Genomic DNA, 19339 nt, shown 5'->3' with positions numbered 1-19339 from the left:
AAACATTGATATAATAAAGAGACAAGAAATAATCATCATATCTAATATGGAATCCACCCACCCAACAAGCCATGTTTTTTTTTAAGCAGTCTAGTTGTCATAATTTTATCTTTTAAGATATAAGTAGAGTTAGTAAAAAAAAAAGATATATAAGTAGAGAATTTCAAAAAAATTATTAGTGATATTATCTGTGTAGCAAATTTTCTACACATATAAAAATTTGAAATTTGATATGACCTAAAATATATTTATTAGTGATATTTTGTGTTTGTTGTATATAAGTTTGGTTTAGCTGTCTCAACTTAATTAGTTGAGATGACTGTCACTTGCATAGTATATAAATGATATATAAATGAAAAATTCAAAGAAACAAAAAGAAAGGAACAAATAATTGAAATCTAATATACAACAACCCTTGCATGAGACGGTAAAAGATATTTTCTAACTTAATTAAAAGTTTCGAGTTTGAATCTACTTGTGAAAACACAACACTATTACAATTTCTTGAAAAAAAAGTGTCATATATTGTGGTCATAGTCGACTCTAAGAGAATTAAATGTAGATAATATTTAATTTATACTACTAATTTAATAATTGAATTCTAATAAATATATGAAATGCAATAAGAAATTAAATTCAAATAACATGAATGAGAAGAAAAGGTTTTATGGAATAAATAATAGGTGACTCAACAAATAATTGTAGAGATAGTAAACTAGTAATACTAATTAATATTTAGCTAATACATTATTAGTCAATATTAACAGCAGCCGCCATGCATATATAATTGATTCACAAATATATAATTTGACTAGAAAAAAAGGTAATTTCAAGGAGACATCCAACCTCACTTATTTTTTTTCTTTAATATTATATTTATTCTTAATTCTTATATAAATAGAAACTGCACCTTTGCTTGCATAATCCACAAAACACATTCATTCATTCTTTGTTTCTTGTTTTTGTCACCAAAATTAATTAGAACAATCATCTTCAATTAATTCACACAAACAGAACCAAGCATTACATTAACATTAACATTAACAGAGTCATGAGATATCTTTTGTTTACTCTCTTGTTCCCTTTACTTTCCTCATTGATAAGAATCTCTTTATCAGAAAGCAACTTAGAAGTGATTACTACTACACCACAGATTGGTTCATTGAATAGGAATGATTTCCCTGAAGGCTTTATCTTTGGCACGGCATCTTCTGCTTATCAGTATGAAGGCGCCGCATCCGAAGGTGGAAGAGGACCGAGTATATGGGATACATTTACTCATAGATATCCAGAAAAAATTGATGATGGAAAAAACGGAGACGTTGCAGTTGATTCATATCATCGCTATAAGGAAGATGTTGCGATCATGAAGGATATGAACTTGGATGCATATAGATTTTCCATATCTTGGTCTAGGGTACTTCCAAGTAAGTACTCTAGTTCTATCGATGATTAATCTTAATTCAACCAATTAAATGTTTCTCATTTTTTCACTTTGATCGTTAACTATTGCAGATGGAAAACTAAGTGGAGGAATTAATCAAGAAGGAATCGACTATTACAACAACCTCATCAATGAATTGCTCGCAAATGGTTTACAACCATTTGTAACTCTTTTTCATTGGGATCTTCCTCAAGCTCTAGAAGATGAATATGGCGGCTTCTTAAGTCCCCTCATCATGTGAGTCACACAATTCAAAATTCATACTTTATTTAAATGCTTATAAAAATTATGTTTCTCATTCATCTTTACATATTTTCAACTACAGAAAAGACTTCCAAGATTATGCGGAACTTTGCTTTAAAACATTCGGTGATAGGGTAAAACATTGGATTACTTTGAATGAGCCATGGACTTATAGTCGAGATGGGTATGCAAACGGAGAAATGGCACCAGGTCGATGCTCTTCTTCCTTGAATCCAAATTGCACCGGTGGTGATTCTGGAACAGAACCTTATTTAGTTTCACACAATCAACTTCTAGCTCATGCAGCAGTTGTTAATGTGTACAAGACCAAATATCAAGTCTCACAAAATGGTTTAATTGGTATTACATTGGTCATTAATTGGTTTGTGCCGCACTCAGATAACAAACTTAATCAAAAGGCTACTCAACGAGCTATCGATTTTATGTTTGGGTGGTAAGTATATCTATATTTTTTTTAATGAATTTCTTTATTATAATTGGCAAAGAATTTTTTTTTGGAAAGAATTGTTGTAGATGTTGAGTATATAGATATAAATATAGCATATAATTATACTATATAAATTAACACAAGCATGATAATTTATTCCATTTCTTTGTTTCATAACAGGTTTATGGATCCCTTAACTAATGGAGATTATCCAAAAATCATGCGAGCGTTGGTCAAATCACGATTGCCAAAGTTTACTAAAGAGCAATCTAGACTAGTTAGCGGTTCATTTGATTTCATTGGGATAAATTACTACGCTTCTTGTTATGCTTCTGATGCACCTCAATTAAGCAATGCCCCAGCAAGTTACCTAACCGATTCTCTTACTCAATATTCATGTAAGCACCTCTTTCGCCTACTATACTATCTAGCTATTGTGTATTTATTGATTATTTAAGTGATTTTATCAATTTAAATTAATGGTATACCTTTCAATTTTTGTGAATGCAGTCGAACGTGATGGAAAATTCATTGGTATAAATGTAAGTTTTTGACTCTATAAAATGCAAAGTTTAACATGTTTTTTTTGCCTTTGTTTAAATGAGTTATTGATGAACTTCTATATATTTATTTACTTTCAGGTTGCTTCAGATTGGTTGTATGTTTATCCAAAAGGAATTCGGGACTTTTTGATACAAGTTAAAGAGAAATACAACAACCCGTTAATTTATATTACTGAGAATGGTACGCAAATCAATTGTATATCATAGTTTTTCCTCTTGGAGTACTATTAAAAGTTATTTCTAGATAAAGTTAAACTTAATATAAAAAGAACTATATATTTATTTAAGATATATACAAATTTTCATATGGAATTTTATTTTTATTACTCATGAATGATAGTTGAGTTTTTTCTTAATGTGTGTAGGTATAAATGAGTACGACGATCCATCATTATCACTTGAGGAATCTCTTCTTGATACTTATAGAGTTGATTATCACTACCGTCATCTATTTTATCTTAGAGAGGCAATTAAGTAAGTACATTTTTTATATATGTTTAAAGATGATTATATTTCACTTTCATTCATAGAATTCAACTAAACTATTCTTTTTTCTATGGAAATTACAGAGCTGGTGTAAATGTAAAAGGATATTTTGCATGGTCTTTGTTGGACAATTTTGAATGGCACAAGGGTTATATCGTTCGATTTGGAATGACCTTTATAGATTACAAAAATGGTTTGAAAAGATATCAAAAGCTCTCGGGACTATGGTTCAAGAATTTTCTCACACCGAAAACCAAACTTTACATAGATTCCATTTAATAGTACTACAAAATTCTTTATAGACACCATATATAATTGTAAACCCAATAATTTCATTTAATTATTTCATTTTTTAATATAACAAGAATACCATCTGTAATTGAATGTAAATATATTAGTTATAAATTGATCTCATTTGTTGATTTTATTTGTAACTTGTAATTTCATTTTGCATCTCCTTAAAAATTGGAGGAAATTAATAGACATTTTACTTCATTAATAAGTTATTTCTTTTTTTTTAAAAAAAATTGTTTTTGAATTTAATAAAAAGTCAGAGAAAATTATATTAAATACATAATTTGTGTTGGTCAACTTTAGGATGACAATTTGACTCATACCCAGTGGGCACTCACAAAAAATACCCATAACGGGTAGAGTAAAAACCTGCATTTTAGGTATGGAGACGGGTATGTGTAATTACCCGCAAAAATGAACAGGTATGATTGCGGGTACAGGTACCTTAGTACCCACCCCGCCTCATACCCACATAATATATATTTATTTTATATATATTATTTTTTTTTTGACAGATTATATATATTATTATATAATAACATATGTTTATCAATTTAAAAAAATACAACAGTGTTAAACTATTATACATTTTTAATAAAATGTTTATTTATAACCTAATACAAACACAATGTGAATATGTCAACAAAGAAATGAACTTTAACCTGATGTTAATCAAATTTTTGTTTATAATTTTCATGACCTGACATTAAAATCTTTAAAAAAAATTATTTATATTAAAATGATATGATATTTTATAATGGACTAATTTATTTTTAGTAAAAATGCGGGTAACAGGTAACGAGTACGAGTATGGATACTTAGGTACTCATAGGATATAAGGACGGATACAAATATTATTACTCACGTGAGTATTAGAATGAGTACCAGTATTTTTTCAAAGTACGGGCATGAGAAGGACCCTACTCATATCATATTGATTGACATTCCTAGTCAACTTCAGAGAAACTTGGAGAATTACCCTCTAAAATATTCATACATTGAACAACGAATATCGTTGAAACTACACAACCTATCTCTTTTCTTTTCGCAATATTTGTTTGAATAGTTTATCCCAAACTTCAAAATGGGCCAGAGGTAGTTGGAGAGATGTGAAAGGGGGGGGGGGGGGGGTCTTATATTAATATATTGTAATGGCCAACTTTAAACAACACTTTTCCAATTAGATTGAATTATAATGCAATAAGAAAATTGATATAATGTCGTTTTAAAAAAATTGCAGAGATTAAGAAAATTGACCATAATATTAAATTTGTTTACAATTAATATTGTGTTTACAATTTTATTCTTTTAGATAGAGGAGGGATCCGTTGACTCTAAGAGTAAGTCTCCATTGACTTACTCCGTTTAATAACTCAATATCGGTATTATATTTCTTCAATCCAACTGTTGAATTCAAAGATCTCATTGAGTAGATCAACTCCAAAAAAATTTATAAAAATTCAAAATTATTTGATACTTTTTATGATAACTTCAATTGGACGTACGACAAACTTTTAAAAAAATAGTTGAATTTTAATAGTTTAAATACATAACTACTTTTTTTGAATTTTTATAAAAATTTGTGGAGTTGATCTACTCAATAAGATCTTTGAATTCAACGGTTGGATTGAAGAAATATAATACCGATATCGAGTAATTAAGCGGAGTAAGTCAATGAAGACTTACTCCTGAAGTCAACGGATCCCTCCTCTTTAAGTGAATTCAATGGAATAAAATATTGAGCACCACTACATCTTGCGAAATGTGAAGTACATCCTTCATAAAAATTCATAAAAACGGGAAAATTCAATCAAATTAGAAGTTAGCAAATCATACATAAAAGATAAAGCAATTACTTCTTCCGATTCTTAATATAAAAAAGAGTTCAATTTTTAAATACATTGAAAAATTAATGTAACTAGTCTATGATATGATCTAAATACATCAATTTTTTAATATAACTAAAAATGAAACTTTTTCTTATATTAAGAATCGAATGAAGTGTAATTTATAAGTATTAATTAATGTTGCCACATACAATTTTTTATTTTTGTTGCACAAAATATTCTTACTAAATAACATTTTTTTTAATATCTTTATTTTTTTAATCATTAAGTCCTACACAATTTTGTTAATTACAAATTTACAACAAACAAAATCAATCATTAGTTGGTAGGTAATTGACGCTAAACTTAGTAAAAAGGCTTAATTAATCTTTTAGTCCCTTAAAGATATTTTAGGTTTCACAATGGTCCCTTAAAGAAAAAAAGGTCTGTATTGGTCCCTTAAAGACACATTCGTTTCTCAATTGGTCATTTCTGTCAATTTTTTACAAAAAACGTTAGTTTTAGTTGACTGAATTGTGGACGTCATTAAGTGTAAGTGGTCCACCAAAAACCTTATTAATTTTAAAAATTTTAACCATTGGAATTTTTTGTTATATTTGGAGTTAAAATTTAACGGAAAGGACCAATATGACAAACATATATGTCTTTAAGGTAACAATTCAGACCTTTTTTTCTTTAAGGGACCAATCTAAATCTTTTTTTCTTTAAGGAACTATTGTGAAACCTAAAATGTCTTTAAGGGATCAATAAACTAATTAAGCCTAATAAAAATTATCACATTTCGATCTACTGTGATCCAGAAGAAACTGAAACTTGATGTCAAATTAATCTATGAACTACTAAACAGGATATGAAAACAAAAAAAAAAATTACAGCAAACAAAAAAGATATTGGCTGAGTAATCAACTTTTTGCCTCCCCACTCTGCTGTCACAAAACCCGCCGACCCAAAACACCTGGAAACCATTCACCGACCGCCGGAGATTCATCTGCTCCTCACGCCCAATTTCTCCTCCACCACCGCCGACGGAACCGTTCACCTCCGTCATAAACAGTAAGAAACTCCATCTTTTCCTTTTCTTCTTTTTATTTTATCTTTTCAGATTTTCCTGTCCCTCTGTAACACGCGCGACGATGCGATTCTAGCGCGATTTGCCACCGCGATAGCCGCCCCTGCAAAAGGCAAAGCAGCACAGCTCCATTTCTTATTCTGCCTTTTTGCTCTGCAATTTTTCCATGTTGTATTGTTGGTACTTTCTTTTTCCAGCTTCAATTTTAATTTTGCATCAATTCAATTAACATATGTTAATTTTTGTGATATCTTTTAGGGTTTTGAAGTATTATTAGATGAGTTTTTTAATTTGCAACAATGAAATTTACAACTTATGAATATTTTAGACTTTTCAATGCATATATCGGCTCTACTCTAATGCTATGACTGAGTCGATGATTGATCTGTGAGTAGTTTTGTTTTTATGATATCGATATACATGAGTTATATTATACTGTATAGTTTTAGTCTAGAGACAAAATTTCTACCCTATGACAGAGTGTTTCCACTTTACAGGGTAGTAGTGAGCTGGTTGTTAATGGCTCGTTCCTCCAAACTCTATCACCAGTTCAACCACATTAGGACTTTTGTGAATGCAAGAGTTAAATGGGTTCGAGACCCCGATCTTGATATTGCAGTCCTCAAAGAGAAAGATCTCAAAGAGATAATTTCTCTTAAGAATCATATTGTTTCATCTCCTTCCAAATCCTTATCTATCTACAATGCCTCAATGTTGAAATCTTCACTCAACCTTCCGACTACAACTATCAAATTTGTTGAGAAACATCGTCATGTTTTCACGCAATTCCAACCGAGTCCTGGTCTCCCTCCATGTGTCAAGCTTACGCCTCAAGCTTTATCGCTCCATAAAGAAGAAATGGCTGTCCATAATTCGGGAACTAACCGTGAAGACACTGCTCAGAGGCTTGCAAGGCTTCTAATGCTTGCTGGCATGACAAGATTGCCGATTTATGTAATTGAGAAGCTAAAATGGGATATGGGTCTTCCTCATGATTATGTTACAACCCTTTTGGCTTATTACCCTGATTATTTTGATGTTTGTGTTGTAGAAGACCCAATGTCTGGAAAAGAAGTGCTTGCTTTAGAACTTGTTTCATGGAGAAAAGAGCTTTCTGTGTCCGAATTAGAGAAGAGGGTGATGTACTATGGTGCAGAAAAAAGAAGACATGATATTCAATTTCCCATGTTTTTGCCCAAAAGTTTTGCTTTAGAGAAGAGGGTGAAGACTTGGGTTGAGGGTTGGCAAAAATTGCCTTACATTTCCCCATATGAAAATGCATTTCATCTTGACTCGAATAGTGACCAGGCAGAGAAGTGGACAGTGGCAATTTTGCATGAGTTGCTTTCTCTTTTAGTGTCAAAGAAGACAGAAAGAGAAAATTTGATTTGTTATGGAGAGTGTTTGGGGCTGGGTTCAAGATTTAAGAAGGCTTTGGTTCACCATCCTGGTATTTTTTACCTTTCTAATAAAATTAGGACTCAGACTATTGTGCTTAGGGAGGCTTACAGAAATGAATTTCTTGTTAAGAAACATCCAGTGATGGGTATGAGATATTGGTACATTCACCTCATGACCAAGGCATAGAAGCACTGCAAACAAGTTGATTTGGAGGATGATGATGATGGTGAAATTGAAGCTCGGAATGAAACATTCGATGATGGGTATGAGATATTGGCATGTTTACCTCATGACGAAGGCTTAGAAGCATCATAAACAAGTTGATTTGGAGGATGATGATGAAATTGAAGCTTGGCTAATGAACCTGAAGTAGATTCTAGTCCAAACTATCTATCATAGAAATGAAACCAGATTTCCAAGTTACTGATTATTGCGACTGACACACTGATTTTTAAGATGTTTCCTTTGGAAAATATTGGATGCAAGAGCTATTTTATGAATTGAATTTCCATAAATTACCATATTTATTATGCAGTGTGTTGGAAATTTGTGCTTGTTGCCAAGGTTTTAAATTGTAGGAAATTGCAATTGTGGTTATGGACTGCAATTTAAAACCTTAATAGTTGGTACTGATGCTAACGCGGTTATTAGTATCCGTAAATCATGGAGGATTGGATGTATGCCATGCCTAAGCAACCATTTATGTAGACTTTTCAGTGTTGTATTTAATTGTAGCCACATGGTTGATTGTGGACAAATCTTGTCTGTGATTAACAACCCTGTCTTTGATTTTTGTCACGGACAAAATACCTGGTATAACTCTAGTTATTAACATCTAGTAGTTTTCCAGGTTGTTAGTGACTGTCAAAACTGTTAGAGTATAAATATCATGTAATCTCTCAATTATTCAGATCATAATATATGATTTCAGATTCAACTTACAAGTTCTCTTTGCACTTTTCTCTTTATTTCAGATTTTACCATGGTTGAATGTTTATAACATGATTTATTATCTCTAATGTCAGAAAATTAGTCTTAGAATTTTTGGGTTTGGCCTAACTCAACCCTACAAAACCAGCTTGTAAGTTGTAAGGTGAGAATTGCCCCCACTTATAAACATATCTTTAGGCCATCTCTCTTCCAATGTGGGATTCTTTACAAGGAGATTATAACAAGTCTACTTCCCAAGTGCATGCATGGTATTCCCTAGGTATATGGCTAACTATGTACATGCATCCCCCCCTCAAGCTCCAACATACAAATTAAGTGCTCTAAGCATGAAACAAATAAATTGAATTATTGGCTCCCATAGAGATTTTGTGAAGATCTTTACCATTGATCACTAGAGCTGACAACTCTATTGATGACTTCCTTAGAAAGAACTTTCTCAGCTGATCTTCTATTTAAACTCTCTTAGCAATAAATAAATATATAAAATTGAAATTTTGCAAACATAGTTGGGATGTCTTTCTCTCCATTTAACTTTGCATTCTCTCTTAGTCAAAATATACACACGCACGCATCAATAATATTGTTACACCGTAAAGGTATGATATTCCATATGTACATACATGGCTAACTATATACAACAACAATCTGAATATAATTGCTACAAATCCCAATGCTAACATCAATTCCACCACACAGCATCTTTAGGCACCTAAATTCGACTATGGATGATTGTCATCTAACCTGTTCCTTTCCACTTAAGGCTGGTGATAGGCTGGCCTGTGCCGGTATATTTTGGTAGAGCTAAATTATAATTATTCCTTTTAGATATAATATGCCTTAAATTCACATGATTTCCCCAATTTTCCAAACGTAAAATATTTCTTTTTTGGGGCCCTAACCCGAATAATTGTGAATAGAAAAGTTTTCCGTATTTTGTCCATTTCTTTGTCATCTATTTGCAATTTTAGCATTAAAGCGTCATCCTAATTACCATCCTAAGTTCATTTTCTATTTTTGTGCAGCTATAGTGCCTATGGTACAGGACATTAGTTTCTTCCTCTTCTTTTTACATGCTATTGGACATCAAGTGAGCATTTATGAAGCATGAAAATTTTCAGTGGTTGGCGTCGTTTTGCTTTTGGCGTTCTATTAATTTTCCTCCTTACTCATCTGTTTTCTGGTAGGCAGTCTCTTTCACTTTTTTCTTTTAAGTACAAATCATTTTGTGTCATGTATAATTGAGCTTTACAAGTGAACTTGGTTGTATTCTCATCAGTCAGAGAGTTGAACAATTCAAAAACGGTGGAATCTCGTAAACAGCTGAACAAGAAATTTGATCATCTGGTTCTTGGTCCTGCTGCTGGCCAAGGCTTGTCAAACCGTTTGCAATGCCAAGGTTCCTTTTGTCTCTATATAAAGCAGTTATTTAAATTATGGTCCAACTCTTGATTTTTGTGCTCAGAATGATGTGATTCCTGATATGTTGTCTTAAAATCTACTGTTATATTTTATAATGCTACTGAGAACCCACCTTGCAGTATGTGTGAGTTAATAGCATTTGGGATTTTGATAATATACTAAAAAAAAATGCCCCATAGTAGATATAATCTTAAATGTAATTTATGGTGCTAAACAAAAAAATTGCGTTTTATTTTAGTAATATTGAGGAAAAGAACCTAATGAACTGATCAAGAATGTGGTTTTGCCGAAAGTTCTTAAAATTTCTGTGTACATGCACCCTATGACCTTGTTAGCTTTAAGAGTTAATATCAATTTGTTTTGTAGTGTTTTGCTTCTAATATATTACTCCCTCCGTCCCGTTTTTGGTCCTTTTAGACTTGGACACACAGATTAAGAAATAATCAATTTACATAGACAAAACTAATCTACCCTTACTTTTTATTTTTCTATTCATAGTTTGTATTTAAAATGATAAAAAATAAAATTAATACACTTCATATCAAATACTCCCCCAAAAAGTAATAACTGTTCGTATTCCTTTCCCTTAAAAACTGCTCCACGTGCAAATTCATGTTTTCTTGTTGGAAGGGTGTGCTATTAGTGCTAATCGACGTTGATACACATTCTCTGTATTCACCCATTCATTACATTTTCCTTATACTTAGTGCTAATTAAATTACACTTCCATTTTCAATACTAGACTCCTAGTAAACTTAAATCCATTGATAAATTATTCAACAACAAAAACCTATTTAATAAATATATTTTGGGTTTTGAAGGGTATACAGGGAAAAATGTGTATAATTGTATCTGGGTTTTTGAAAAGAACCCAAGTTTTGTGACAAAAATAAAAACCTAAAGGGACCAAAGATCAGGGGCAGAGGGAGTACCATATTTGATGTTGTAAAAGGTATACTTAGTGCTATAAAGCTCCTGCCATGGCATTGCCGAGAGATCACCTTAATTTTTTATAGGACTAGTAATTTGAACCATATGGTGGATCACCTTAATTTGTCATAGATCTTATTCTGGTGATATTTATTTATCGGCATCCAATTGTTACATATGACATCCAATCCAGTAAATATGCTATTTTTTGTAGATTTTAAATGTTTGTAATGTTCATTTTTTATGTTTTGCATTTTACATGTAATTATTCTATCCGCACTATTTTGGTTTCTATTTATTCTTATAATGCATTTTACATCTCCGCAATTCACAGGATCCAAAGCTCTCAACAGGACCCATGCTTCAAATGGCAGATTAGATGTAGATAGAAGTATTACATTAGTAACAGTCTTTACCATTTATAATTCTTCTCTCAATAGAGTAGATGATAAATCATCAAAAACAGTTGTTGGCAGTGCTTCATATAATAAGGTGGACAGGTCAATGGCTGTGTTGAACACATTCATTAACTTCATTCAGGTAACAATTGAATATATTTGTTGGTTTGTCAGATTGCAAATTGTGTCTACTGTTACTTTATCGAGGATAGTGTGGTTTGTCTTTGTCAATGATGATCTAAAACTTTTGGAAATAGTGGAATCTGGAATGTTCTTGTCTTCTTGACTTTTTCCCTAACTTGGCACTATTTGTTTTGCCACATTTCCTCAAATATGTACTTATCAACCTTTGCCTGCTGATATATTTTAATCGATGGGAAACAAAGGTTGCTTGATTGATTTAATACTAGTAAACATCTATAGTACTGTAATGTATACTGTACAATTACAAACTGCATTGAATTTGTACTATTCATTATAGGCCACAGAATAAGTTTATCCCACCATTTCGAAAATGATAACATACCATAAGGCATTATAGCATGAAGTATCTATTGTTTGAGTTGTGTAGTAGTGTTGGTAAAATTCTGAGTAATTTTGAGGGAAATGGATGAACAATTGTGGCACAAATTTATTATAGAAAAGGCAGAGAAGACTATTTTATTCTCACTATGTTAGAAAAGTGTGGATTTTTTTAGATATAATTGAAGTAGAATGAAGTTGCCTGAATTGCATGCTTACAATTCTTAACCAATTGGTTGCAGCCAAACTGAATCCATGATTCCATTGGTCAATAAAACTACACAGAGATGTCGTGTATTTCTTCTGTCTATCAATCAAATCATGTTATATTTGTTTGTTTCCTCTATTTCACTTACTCACATACAGGCTTAACTCTTAACTTCGTATAAATGGTTCAAATGTTGGTTAATTCATATTGTCATTCATCCTTGAGCTCATTGTCTGATAATTATACCGGACAGACATCATTCCACATTCGGTGTATCATATGCAGGTAGCAATGCCCCGGAGCAAAGTGATTATTCTCACAGATCCAGTTTCTGACCTTTCAGTGAAGAGAAATAGGGTCTCTCTGTATCCCATACAAGGTGAATATTCAAGAGACAAGTTGATGCTCCAAAGGATCAGGTCTTACATTGTAAGATCACATTGCATCCACAATATATATAAATCTTTTTTGGTTAAAAATAGTTACTCCATCCGTCCCTTTTTACAAGGCCCCTTTACCAATTTTCACATATTTTAAGAAAAGTTGGCAGTGTAATTAATGTGTATACTTTGTGTATGATTATTACTAGGGTCATGCTAACTAGTGCCCCCTGGGGAACTAGTTGGCATTTTCGTTTTTTTTACTACTACTTTTCCCTTTGTGTATAAATGTATTTAATATTGACTTTTTATCTTACAAGAAAAATTAATAGTATTAATTATGGATGTATTTGGAAAAAAGAAAGTAATTGCATGTTATATTTAGGGACAATTTTTTTCTTACAAGAAAAATATTGACCTTTTATCTTGCAAATCATGTTATATTTAGGGACAATTTTTTTCCCAAAGGGTGCTTATAAATAGAGACATAGGGAGTCCTTGTCAGTTACTACTTGTTGAACTGTTGTCCATCTCATTCTTTGTCTACTAATTGTAACATCAATATCATAGCCATCTATTCCCCCAATCATGTGTATCAAAATAGATCATAATAGCTTGCTATCTTCATCATTCTTTCTCTTTGGTGTCACCGTATAGAGCTAGTAGTCTTGTTTTATGTGAAGATGATAACAATGTTAAAAATTATATAATTAACCTTTTGTTTGCTTCTTTTCAGACCTTTTTAGAAACAAGACTTCATAAACTTTCTCAGAATCAAAGGGATATCTCTCATTACATCTTCACTGATTCGGATATAGCAGTGGTCGATGATTTAGGGCAAATTTTTCATGACAATCCTGATTTTCATATGGCTCTGACCTTCAGGAACAACAAGGCTCAACCTTTGAATTCAGGATTCATTGCAGTAAGGGGTACCCCTGATGGCATTTTAAGGTATATAAACTGTACTGTATCTAGTTTAGTTTAATTGCATCTGACATGGACTTAACCATACTGTATCTAGTTTAGTTTAATTGTTTACTGTTTCACAAGTTTCAATCATCTGACATGGACTTAACCATTATGACACTACTGTATCTAGTTTAGTTTAATTGTTTACTGTTTCACAAGTTTCAATCATCCGACATGGACTTAACCTTTTTCTGGATTACATATATGACCTGCAACATGCTCATTTTAGGTTTCTGAGGAGAAGAAAACAATGTACTTTTGATATTTAATTATGAACATTTGTAGTGCAAAATGTTTTACACTAAAGTATATACTATCTGTGAGCGATTTTAATTTTGGAGAGCGTTTTTCCCATTTGCTTCTTCTAATATAAAATAAACAAGTTGACTTCACTACTTAATATTGTATTTCAAGATAAAAGGATAATGTTATATGTCATAAATTTCCTGATAATCCCTTTTTTCTGGTATCTAATTGTTAAATTCAATTTGAGAATCAATGCAGGGCGAAGGTTTTCTTACAAGAGGTTTTGAAAATTTATGCCTCAAAATACGTGAGTGCGTCACGCATGCTGGGTGATCAGTTAGCTCTTGCTTGGGTTGTGAAGTCAAAACCTCATTTTGATGCCAGCAGGTTTGCAAAATCAGTTGCTTTCTCTGACGACATTGGCGGTACTTCAATATTGTTCTTACCCTGTGCCCTATACAACTGGACTCCACCTGAGGGTGCTGGTCAATTTCATGGCATGCCATTGGATGTTAAGGTATAAATATAATGCACACATGCAACATTAGTATTTATGTATGTTCCACTAGCTGAAGGCTTGGAGTTAAAATAAGAATTCTGTTTCTGAATTTTTTATTTATGAATATCAGCTTTTTAACTTGTAATACAATATTTCGCTCTCGGTTTACTTCTGTGATGCAGGTTGTTCATTTTAAAGGATCAAGAAAACGTCTAATGCTCGAATCTTGGAATTTTTATTCCTCAACTAGTAACATTGCTGATATGTTATGCCTCATTTTGGGAAGTGGAAGAACAAAATATGATTTTTGAGAATGGTTTCTCCCAGAAGATTCACATCATATATTACAGCATCTTGTGACATCAATGATTCCCAATTGTAGAACAGGAAAATTCAGCTTTTGCTCCTTTGTCATCACCCTTTTGATTGGTGATAAGGTACTGATAGATAACTGCAAACCAGAAGGAGCTTGGCCCTTAAATAGGTTGATCTGCTCTACTCAGGAGATTCTTTTCAAAAGGCACAGTTTTAAAAGGTTCAAACATATCAAGAGCATGTAGAATATGATATTGTTTTGAATTGATAGTGGTTTGTACATTCTTGCGCAATTGGAAAGATATTAGTGACTTTTAATGGATCGTTAACTTTCACTATATAATGATTTTCATTGTGTTTGCGAATCGATGAAAGTGAGAGGAAAAGAAAGTGGCAAGAGAAAAAAAAGTCTTTGTTTACTACGTGAAAATACTCGTATTTTGTTTTCATTTTTTAGAATGTGTTTATTTTAACTTGCTAAGAATTTTATGTTTTCATTTTAACTCTTTAAGAATTTGGTGTAGTGGTAAAAAGGTAGATCTTAAATTCGTATTTGTGGATTCGACCTTCGCTAGTTCCCTTGGAATGGGGTAAAACTAAATTCCTTTGTTAGTATTCTTTGAATTCTAATGTCTTTCATGCTTTTGAGTAGGGTACCATACCAATACCTTCATTCTAAAGTTTTATTATATTTAAAAAAAAATAAAATGATGGACTTTTATTCTATAAAATCATTTCCATTGTTTCCAACTAGCATCACTTTACAACCTTTAGCTAGCACACTTTCCGTCAATTATTATGAGGAAACTACTAAACTGGTCTCTTTTTTAAATAGGTCTCTGATTTATAATTATAAATATCTTAAAAAGGTCTCTGGTTTTGTTAATTTGTCAAGTTAATTTATGTATTTAGCCACTTACTGTTAATGTAGTTCTTAACTTTATTTACTTACTATCAATTTAGTTTTTAGTAGCATACTCTCAAAAAAATACTAATATGAAATTATGAATAAGTCTTAACAAAGTTATAGACTTTTTGAAACAGGACCAATTTGGGAGTTTAGCTCAGAAATTGAATTATCTGATTGGAATTTGGTAATCTCTTATGTTGTGTATCAGTCATCACTATTTTTATTTTTATTTTTGGCAAGTAGTCTATTGGCTAGAAAATTCATCTTACAAATGAATAAGTGGAGTGTCTTGAGTTCGAACCCGAGCTCATGCACATATAGTGCAATGTCCCTATCAATTGAATTAAACTCATGGGCAGGGACGAATCTAAGTAGAGGCTTAGTGTGGCTATAACCCCACCAGAATTTTCAATTTTTAGTTGGTATATATTTATATTTTTGTTACTTATGATTATGTATATATATGTATAACCAGCAAATTTTATCATGAGATTGTTTCTGGTGCAGTGGCTAAACAGCGCCCCTTTTACACAATGGTTGTGTGTTCGTATTTATACATTTTTATTGAACATCGTTAATTTTAATGGATCTCAATAATATATTAAATTATTTTAGACGTTATTGAACGATGCAACATTATTTTGGATGAATTTAGAAGCTATTGAACAATGCAATATTATTTGAATGTAAATGATCTATGAATTTTCAAATTGAATTTATATTTTTAGTTTAGCTACGCCGCCACTGCACCCAGCCCGACATCGGTGGTGCATCCTCTTTAATACTACTTTGATTCCTTGACTTTTATTTCTCCTCTTAACTCTACAATTACAAATATGATTTATTTGTTATGTTATTTTTTTTCCTGTACTTTCAAGAGATAAAGCTACTTCTTTGGTTAATCTGCAAACATGAATTTTTTTTTTTTCAGTTATAAAATTAGTGAACATATTTTTTTAACCACACCAATAAATCAGGTCTAGATCCGTCCCTGCTCATGGGGACGTATCAGTCATCACTATTACTGAGCTTTGGTTATAACAATTATTATTATTATTATTATTATTACTATTATTATTTTGAGAGCACGATTGAGAACACATCCCTTATATTGTGATTCACTCATCACTTTTAGTTTCGGTTAGCAACAATTATTTTTTATAAAAAATTATTCATTGGTTATGGAACGGCTTTGTTCACAATGAAATAAAAATAAATATAAATCTTCAATAAGTGTATCATCATATGCTTGTAGAGAAAGTTAAGAATGAGCGAGAGAAATATCATCCTAAATTAGATACATCAACTTTTCAATTGATCTAAAAGTAAATTTTTTCCTATTCGCTTTAAAAAAATCTTATATTGCGAGGATTTGGGTAGTATGCTTAATATATTAGAGGTATTGAATTCGATCGTCGACTTTATTATAAAAAAAAAAGCATATATAATTTAAAATTCAGATAAAATACATTAATCTGAGTATCTGACTGTATAATGTCTTAATCTGGTGTATATTTTAGCTGTCAAATCTGATAAAAATAGTAATTCGCTAGCTGCCTGTCAAAATAATATAATTGATAACTCTTGATTTTGTTTTAACTGAATTGGTAATTCGGTAATTCTTGATTATGACACGCAATATATCAAACTAAATAATCTTAACTATTAAACAAAAATCTGCACGCTGTAAAAATAATAAATATATCAAGAAAATATGACGTTAAAAATGGAAATAACACTAAGCAGTGAATCAGCAGCAATAACAACATTAGTCAAATAATTTAAAAACAACATTATCACAACATAATTACACCATGATAAAATAATCTATAAATATTAAATTAAGTTTGAATGGAAGGAATAGGTGTGTAGAAAATTCTGTTATCTACAAACGAAACCATTAAGAAACCGACCTTAACGTGTTTTCTAAATTCTTTTTCTGTGGATGAGAAAAAGTGCTTTTCTTTCCCTTTCATTTTTCTATTATTATTATTAACTCATTCCATTCCCAATTTCTTCATTCATCTCTTTCTTTCTTTTTCTTTTCCCTTTCTCTCTCTCTCTTTTCCTTTTCTCTTTATAACGATTTTCCTTTTTCTTCTTATATTCTTCTCATAAGAAAAAAAAGGAAAATCAAAAATCAAAAATAAAAAATCAAATCGTTTTTGGAACCTACTCTACCGATTGATCTGAGAATGGCGGAAGAACATAGATGTCAAGCTCAGCGTCTCTGTGCTAACAATTGCGGTTTCTTTGGTATTCCCGCCATGCAAGATCTTTGTTCCAAATGTTACCGTGATTTACAACGTTCTTCTTCTGCCAAATTGGTTCTTAACCAAACGCTAATTTCTCAACCGTCAATTTCTCCGGAAACTATTGTTCAGCCATCGTCTTCGACGACGTCGGTGGTTGATTCTTCTATTTCACCGGTCACGGTTGAATCTGAAACGAAGTCGGCTGCGGCGGTGGTTCAGCCGAATCGGTGTGGGAGTTGTAGACGGCGCGTGGGGTTGACTGGATTTAAGTGTAGATGTGGATTGACGTTGTGTGGGTCCCACAGGTATCCGGAGATGCATGAATGTGGGTTTGATTTTAAGGGAATGGGAAGAGAGCAGATTGCGAAAGCGAATCCTGTGGTGAAGGGAGAGAAATTGAATAAGATTTGATTTGAAAAGGGTATTATTGTAATTTCAGGGTTTGGTTGTTTGTTTCTTTAAAAAAAAATGGATGATTTGGGTTTGAGATTCTGGAATTTCGCTGTTATCATTTCATCTTATGTGTTAATATTAGTTGAATAAACCATTTTATTTTAGTTTCAAAATTGTTTACTATCATATTTCTCTTTTTTTTGTTTGTTTCAATTAAATGCTTCTTGTTTTTTCTATTTATCGGTATGTTTACAAAGTTTGTTGGAAAAAATCATATTAACGAATGATCGGGTAGATCAGTTGTTCACGGTGGACCACTTGTAAAAGTGGTCCATTGTAGTATTAGCCATTATTTTGCACCATTTCTGGTTGTAATATTTGAGTCGTTTATTTATTTGAGATCGGACAAATCAAATTATGAACACTATTTAACACAAAAAAATAATTTCAACGCCACCAATAATGAATTGATTAAGTGGTAACGATTTTTAGTCTTAAGCATGTGGTCAGGAGTTTGAATGTTGATTCATGCGTATCGAGAAAATTCACTTGTGAGGGGAGAATTCATTTTGTATGTCCCCAAATTTCCTGACGAAGATTAGTCATTGCTAACTAATAATTATTTACCCACCTCCTTTAAACAATGACAGGGTCTCACATTCAGTGTTTTCATCAACTTGCAATGACTGTCCCATAGACAATCCTAAAGCAAAACATATATCAATCGGGATAAAACGAACTATCCTAACCTTAATTCTAAACCTCCCTCTACATTCATCCCATTTTTATTTATTTTTTATAAGCAATGTTCATCCCATTTAAACACTTGGCCAATTCCTATAGGAGTGCATCAGAAATTTGCATATCACTTGACATGTCTAAAACCCACTTGAATGAGGTGATTTTAATTTGGGTTTGTATTACCTCTATCATCGTATTTATGGCTAATGTTACGGTGGCCACCGTAGATAAGTGATCTACCGAATATGAATTTTACGAAATTCACTGTTGGATTGAAAGTTTATATCGTATAGATCATCCATAAATTTTTAAAAAATCATTTGATATGTTATTGAGACCCATCAAGATTTACGTTATTTAATAAACCGTTAATCTTGATGTGTCTCAATAACATATCAAATGATT

General features: G+C 31.8%; 4 protein-coding genes across 5 annotated transcripts; all 4 read left to right on the top strand.

Annotated features, from left to right (window-relative positions):
- Positions 1–920: 920 nt before the first annotated feature.
- LOC123923476 (beta-glucosidase 24-like) lies at positions 921–3772 on the top strand. Its single transcript, XM_045976164.1, has 8 exons — positions 921–1427; positions 1516–1681; positions 1770–2141; positions 2316–2533; positions 2646–2677; positions 2777–2879; positions 3064–3172; positions 3268–3772. The coding sequence occupies exons 1-8, from the start codon at positions 1052–1054 to the stop codon at positions 3461–3463; spliced, it is 1572 nt and encodes a 523-aa protein (XP_045832120.1). The 5' UTR covers positions 921–1051; the 3' UTR covers positions 3464–3772.
- Positions 3773–6246: 2474 nt separating this feature from the next.
- Positions 6247–15057, top strand: LOC123923103. Its single transcript, XM_045975750.1, has 8 exons — positions 6247–6378; positions 9769–9926; positions 10023–10142; positions 11430–11635; positions 12509–12652; positions 13340–13557; positions 14080–14338; positions 14503–15057. The coding sequence occupies exons 2-8, from the start codon at positions 9851–9853 to the stop codon at positions 14629–14631; spliced, it is 1152 nt and encodes a 383-aa protein (XP_045831706.1). The 5' UTR covers positions 6247–6378; positions 9769–9850; the 3' UTR covers positions 14632–15057.
- On the top strand, positions 6264–9311 carry LOC123923104 (protein WHAT'S THIS FACTOR 9, mitochondrial). 2 transcript variants are annotated; one of them, XM_045975752.1, is made up of 3 exons: positions 6266–6378; positions 6653–6781; positions 6892–9311. In XM_045975752.1, exons 2-3 carry the CDS (start codon positions 6759–6761, stop codon positions 7979–7981), a joined length of 1113 nt encoding a protein of 370 aa, XP_045831708.1. In that variant the 5' UTR covers positions 6266–6378; positions 6653–6758; the 3' UTR covers positions 7982–9311. The 2 variants fall into 2 exon arrangements, with proteins under 2 accessions (XP_045831709.1, XP_045831708.1); XM_045975753.1 differs by lacking the exon at positions 6653–6781 and having other exon boundaries at positions 6264–6378.
- A 2481-nt stretch (positions 15058–17538) lies between the features above and the next one.
- LOC123921480 (zinc finger A20 and AN1 domain-containing stress-associated protein 3-like) lies at positions 17539–18366 on the top strand. The gene has a single exon (XM_045974047.1). It carries the CDS (start codon positions 17741–17743, stop codon positions 18209–18211), a length of 471 nt encoding a protein of 156 aa, XP_045830003.1. The 5' UTR covers positions 17539–17740; the 3' UTR covers positions 18212–18366.
- The last annotated feature ends 973 nt before the right edge of the window (positions 18367–19339 follow it).

The sequence above is a fragment of the Trifolium pratense genome, linkage group LG4 (assembly GCF_020283565.1).
Source record: "Trifolium pratense cultivar HEN17-A07 linkage group LG4, ARS_RC_1.1, whole genome shotgun sequence".
NCBI lineage: Eukaryota > Viridiplantae > Streptophyta > Magnoliopsida > Fabales > Fabaceae > Trifolium > Trifolium pratense.
This window is presented reverse-complemented; position numbering and strand designations above follow the sequence as displayed.

What these genes read in the sequence shown, in the direction of transcription:
- LOC123923476 (XM_045976164.1), top strand. Translation starts at nt 1,052, where the DNA reads ATGAGATATCTTTTGTTTACTCTCTTGTTCCCTTTACTTTCCTCATTG. An exon ending in TTCTCTTACTCAATATTCAT is followed by an intron (nt 2,534 to 2,645) that starts GTAAGCACCTCT and finishes TTGTGAATGCAG; the next exon opens with TCGAACGTGATGGAAAATTC. An exon ending in GAAAATTCATTGGTATAAAT is followed by an intron (nt 2,678 to 2,776) that starts GTAAGTTTTTGA and finishes ATTTACTTTCAG; the next exon opens with GTTGCTTCAGATTGGTTGTA.
- LOC123923104 (XM_045975752.1), top strand. Translation starts at nt 6,759, where the DNA reads ATGACTGAGTCGATGATTGATCT. An exon ending in ACTGAGTCGATGATTGATCT is followed by an intron (nt 6,782 to 6,891) that starts GTGAGTAGTTTT and finishes TCCACTTTACAG; the next exon opens with GGTAGTAGTGAGCTGGTTGT.
- LOC123923103 (XM_045975750.1), top strand. Translation starts at nt 9,851, where the DNA reads ATGAAAATTTTCAGTGGTTGGCGTCGTTTTGCTTTTGGCGTTCTATTA. An exon ending in AAACCGTTTGCAATGCCAAG is followed by an intron (nt 10,143 to 11,429) that starts GTTCCTTTTGTC and finishes CGCAATTCACAG; the next exon opens with GATCCAAAGCTCTCAACAGG. An exon ending in GCATGCCATTGGATGTTAAG is followed by an intron (nt 14,339 to 14,502) that starts GTATAAATATAA and finishes TCTGTGATGCAG; the next exon opens with GTTGTTCATTTTAAAGGATC.
- LOC123921480 (XM_045974047.1), top strand. Translation starts at nt 17,741, where the DNA reads ATGGCGGAAGAACATAGATGTCAAGCTCAGCGTCTCTGTGCTAACAAT.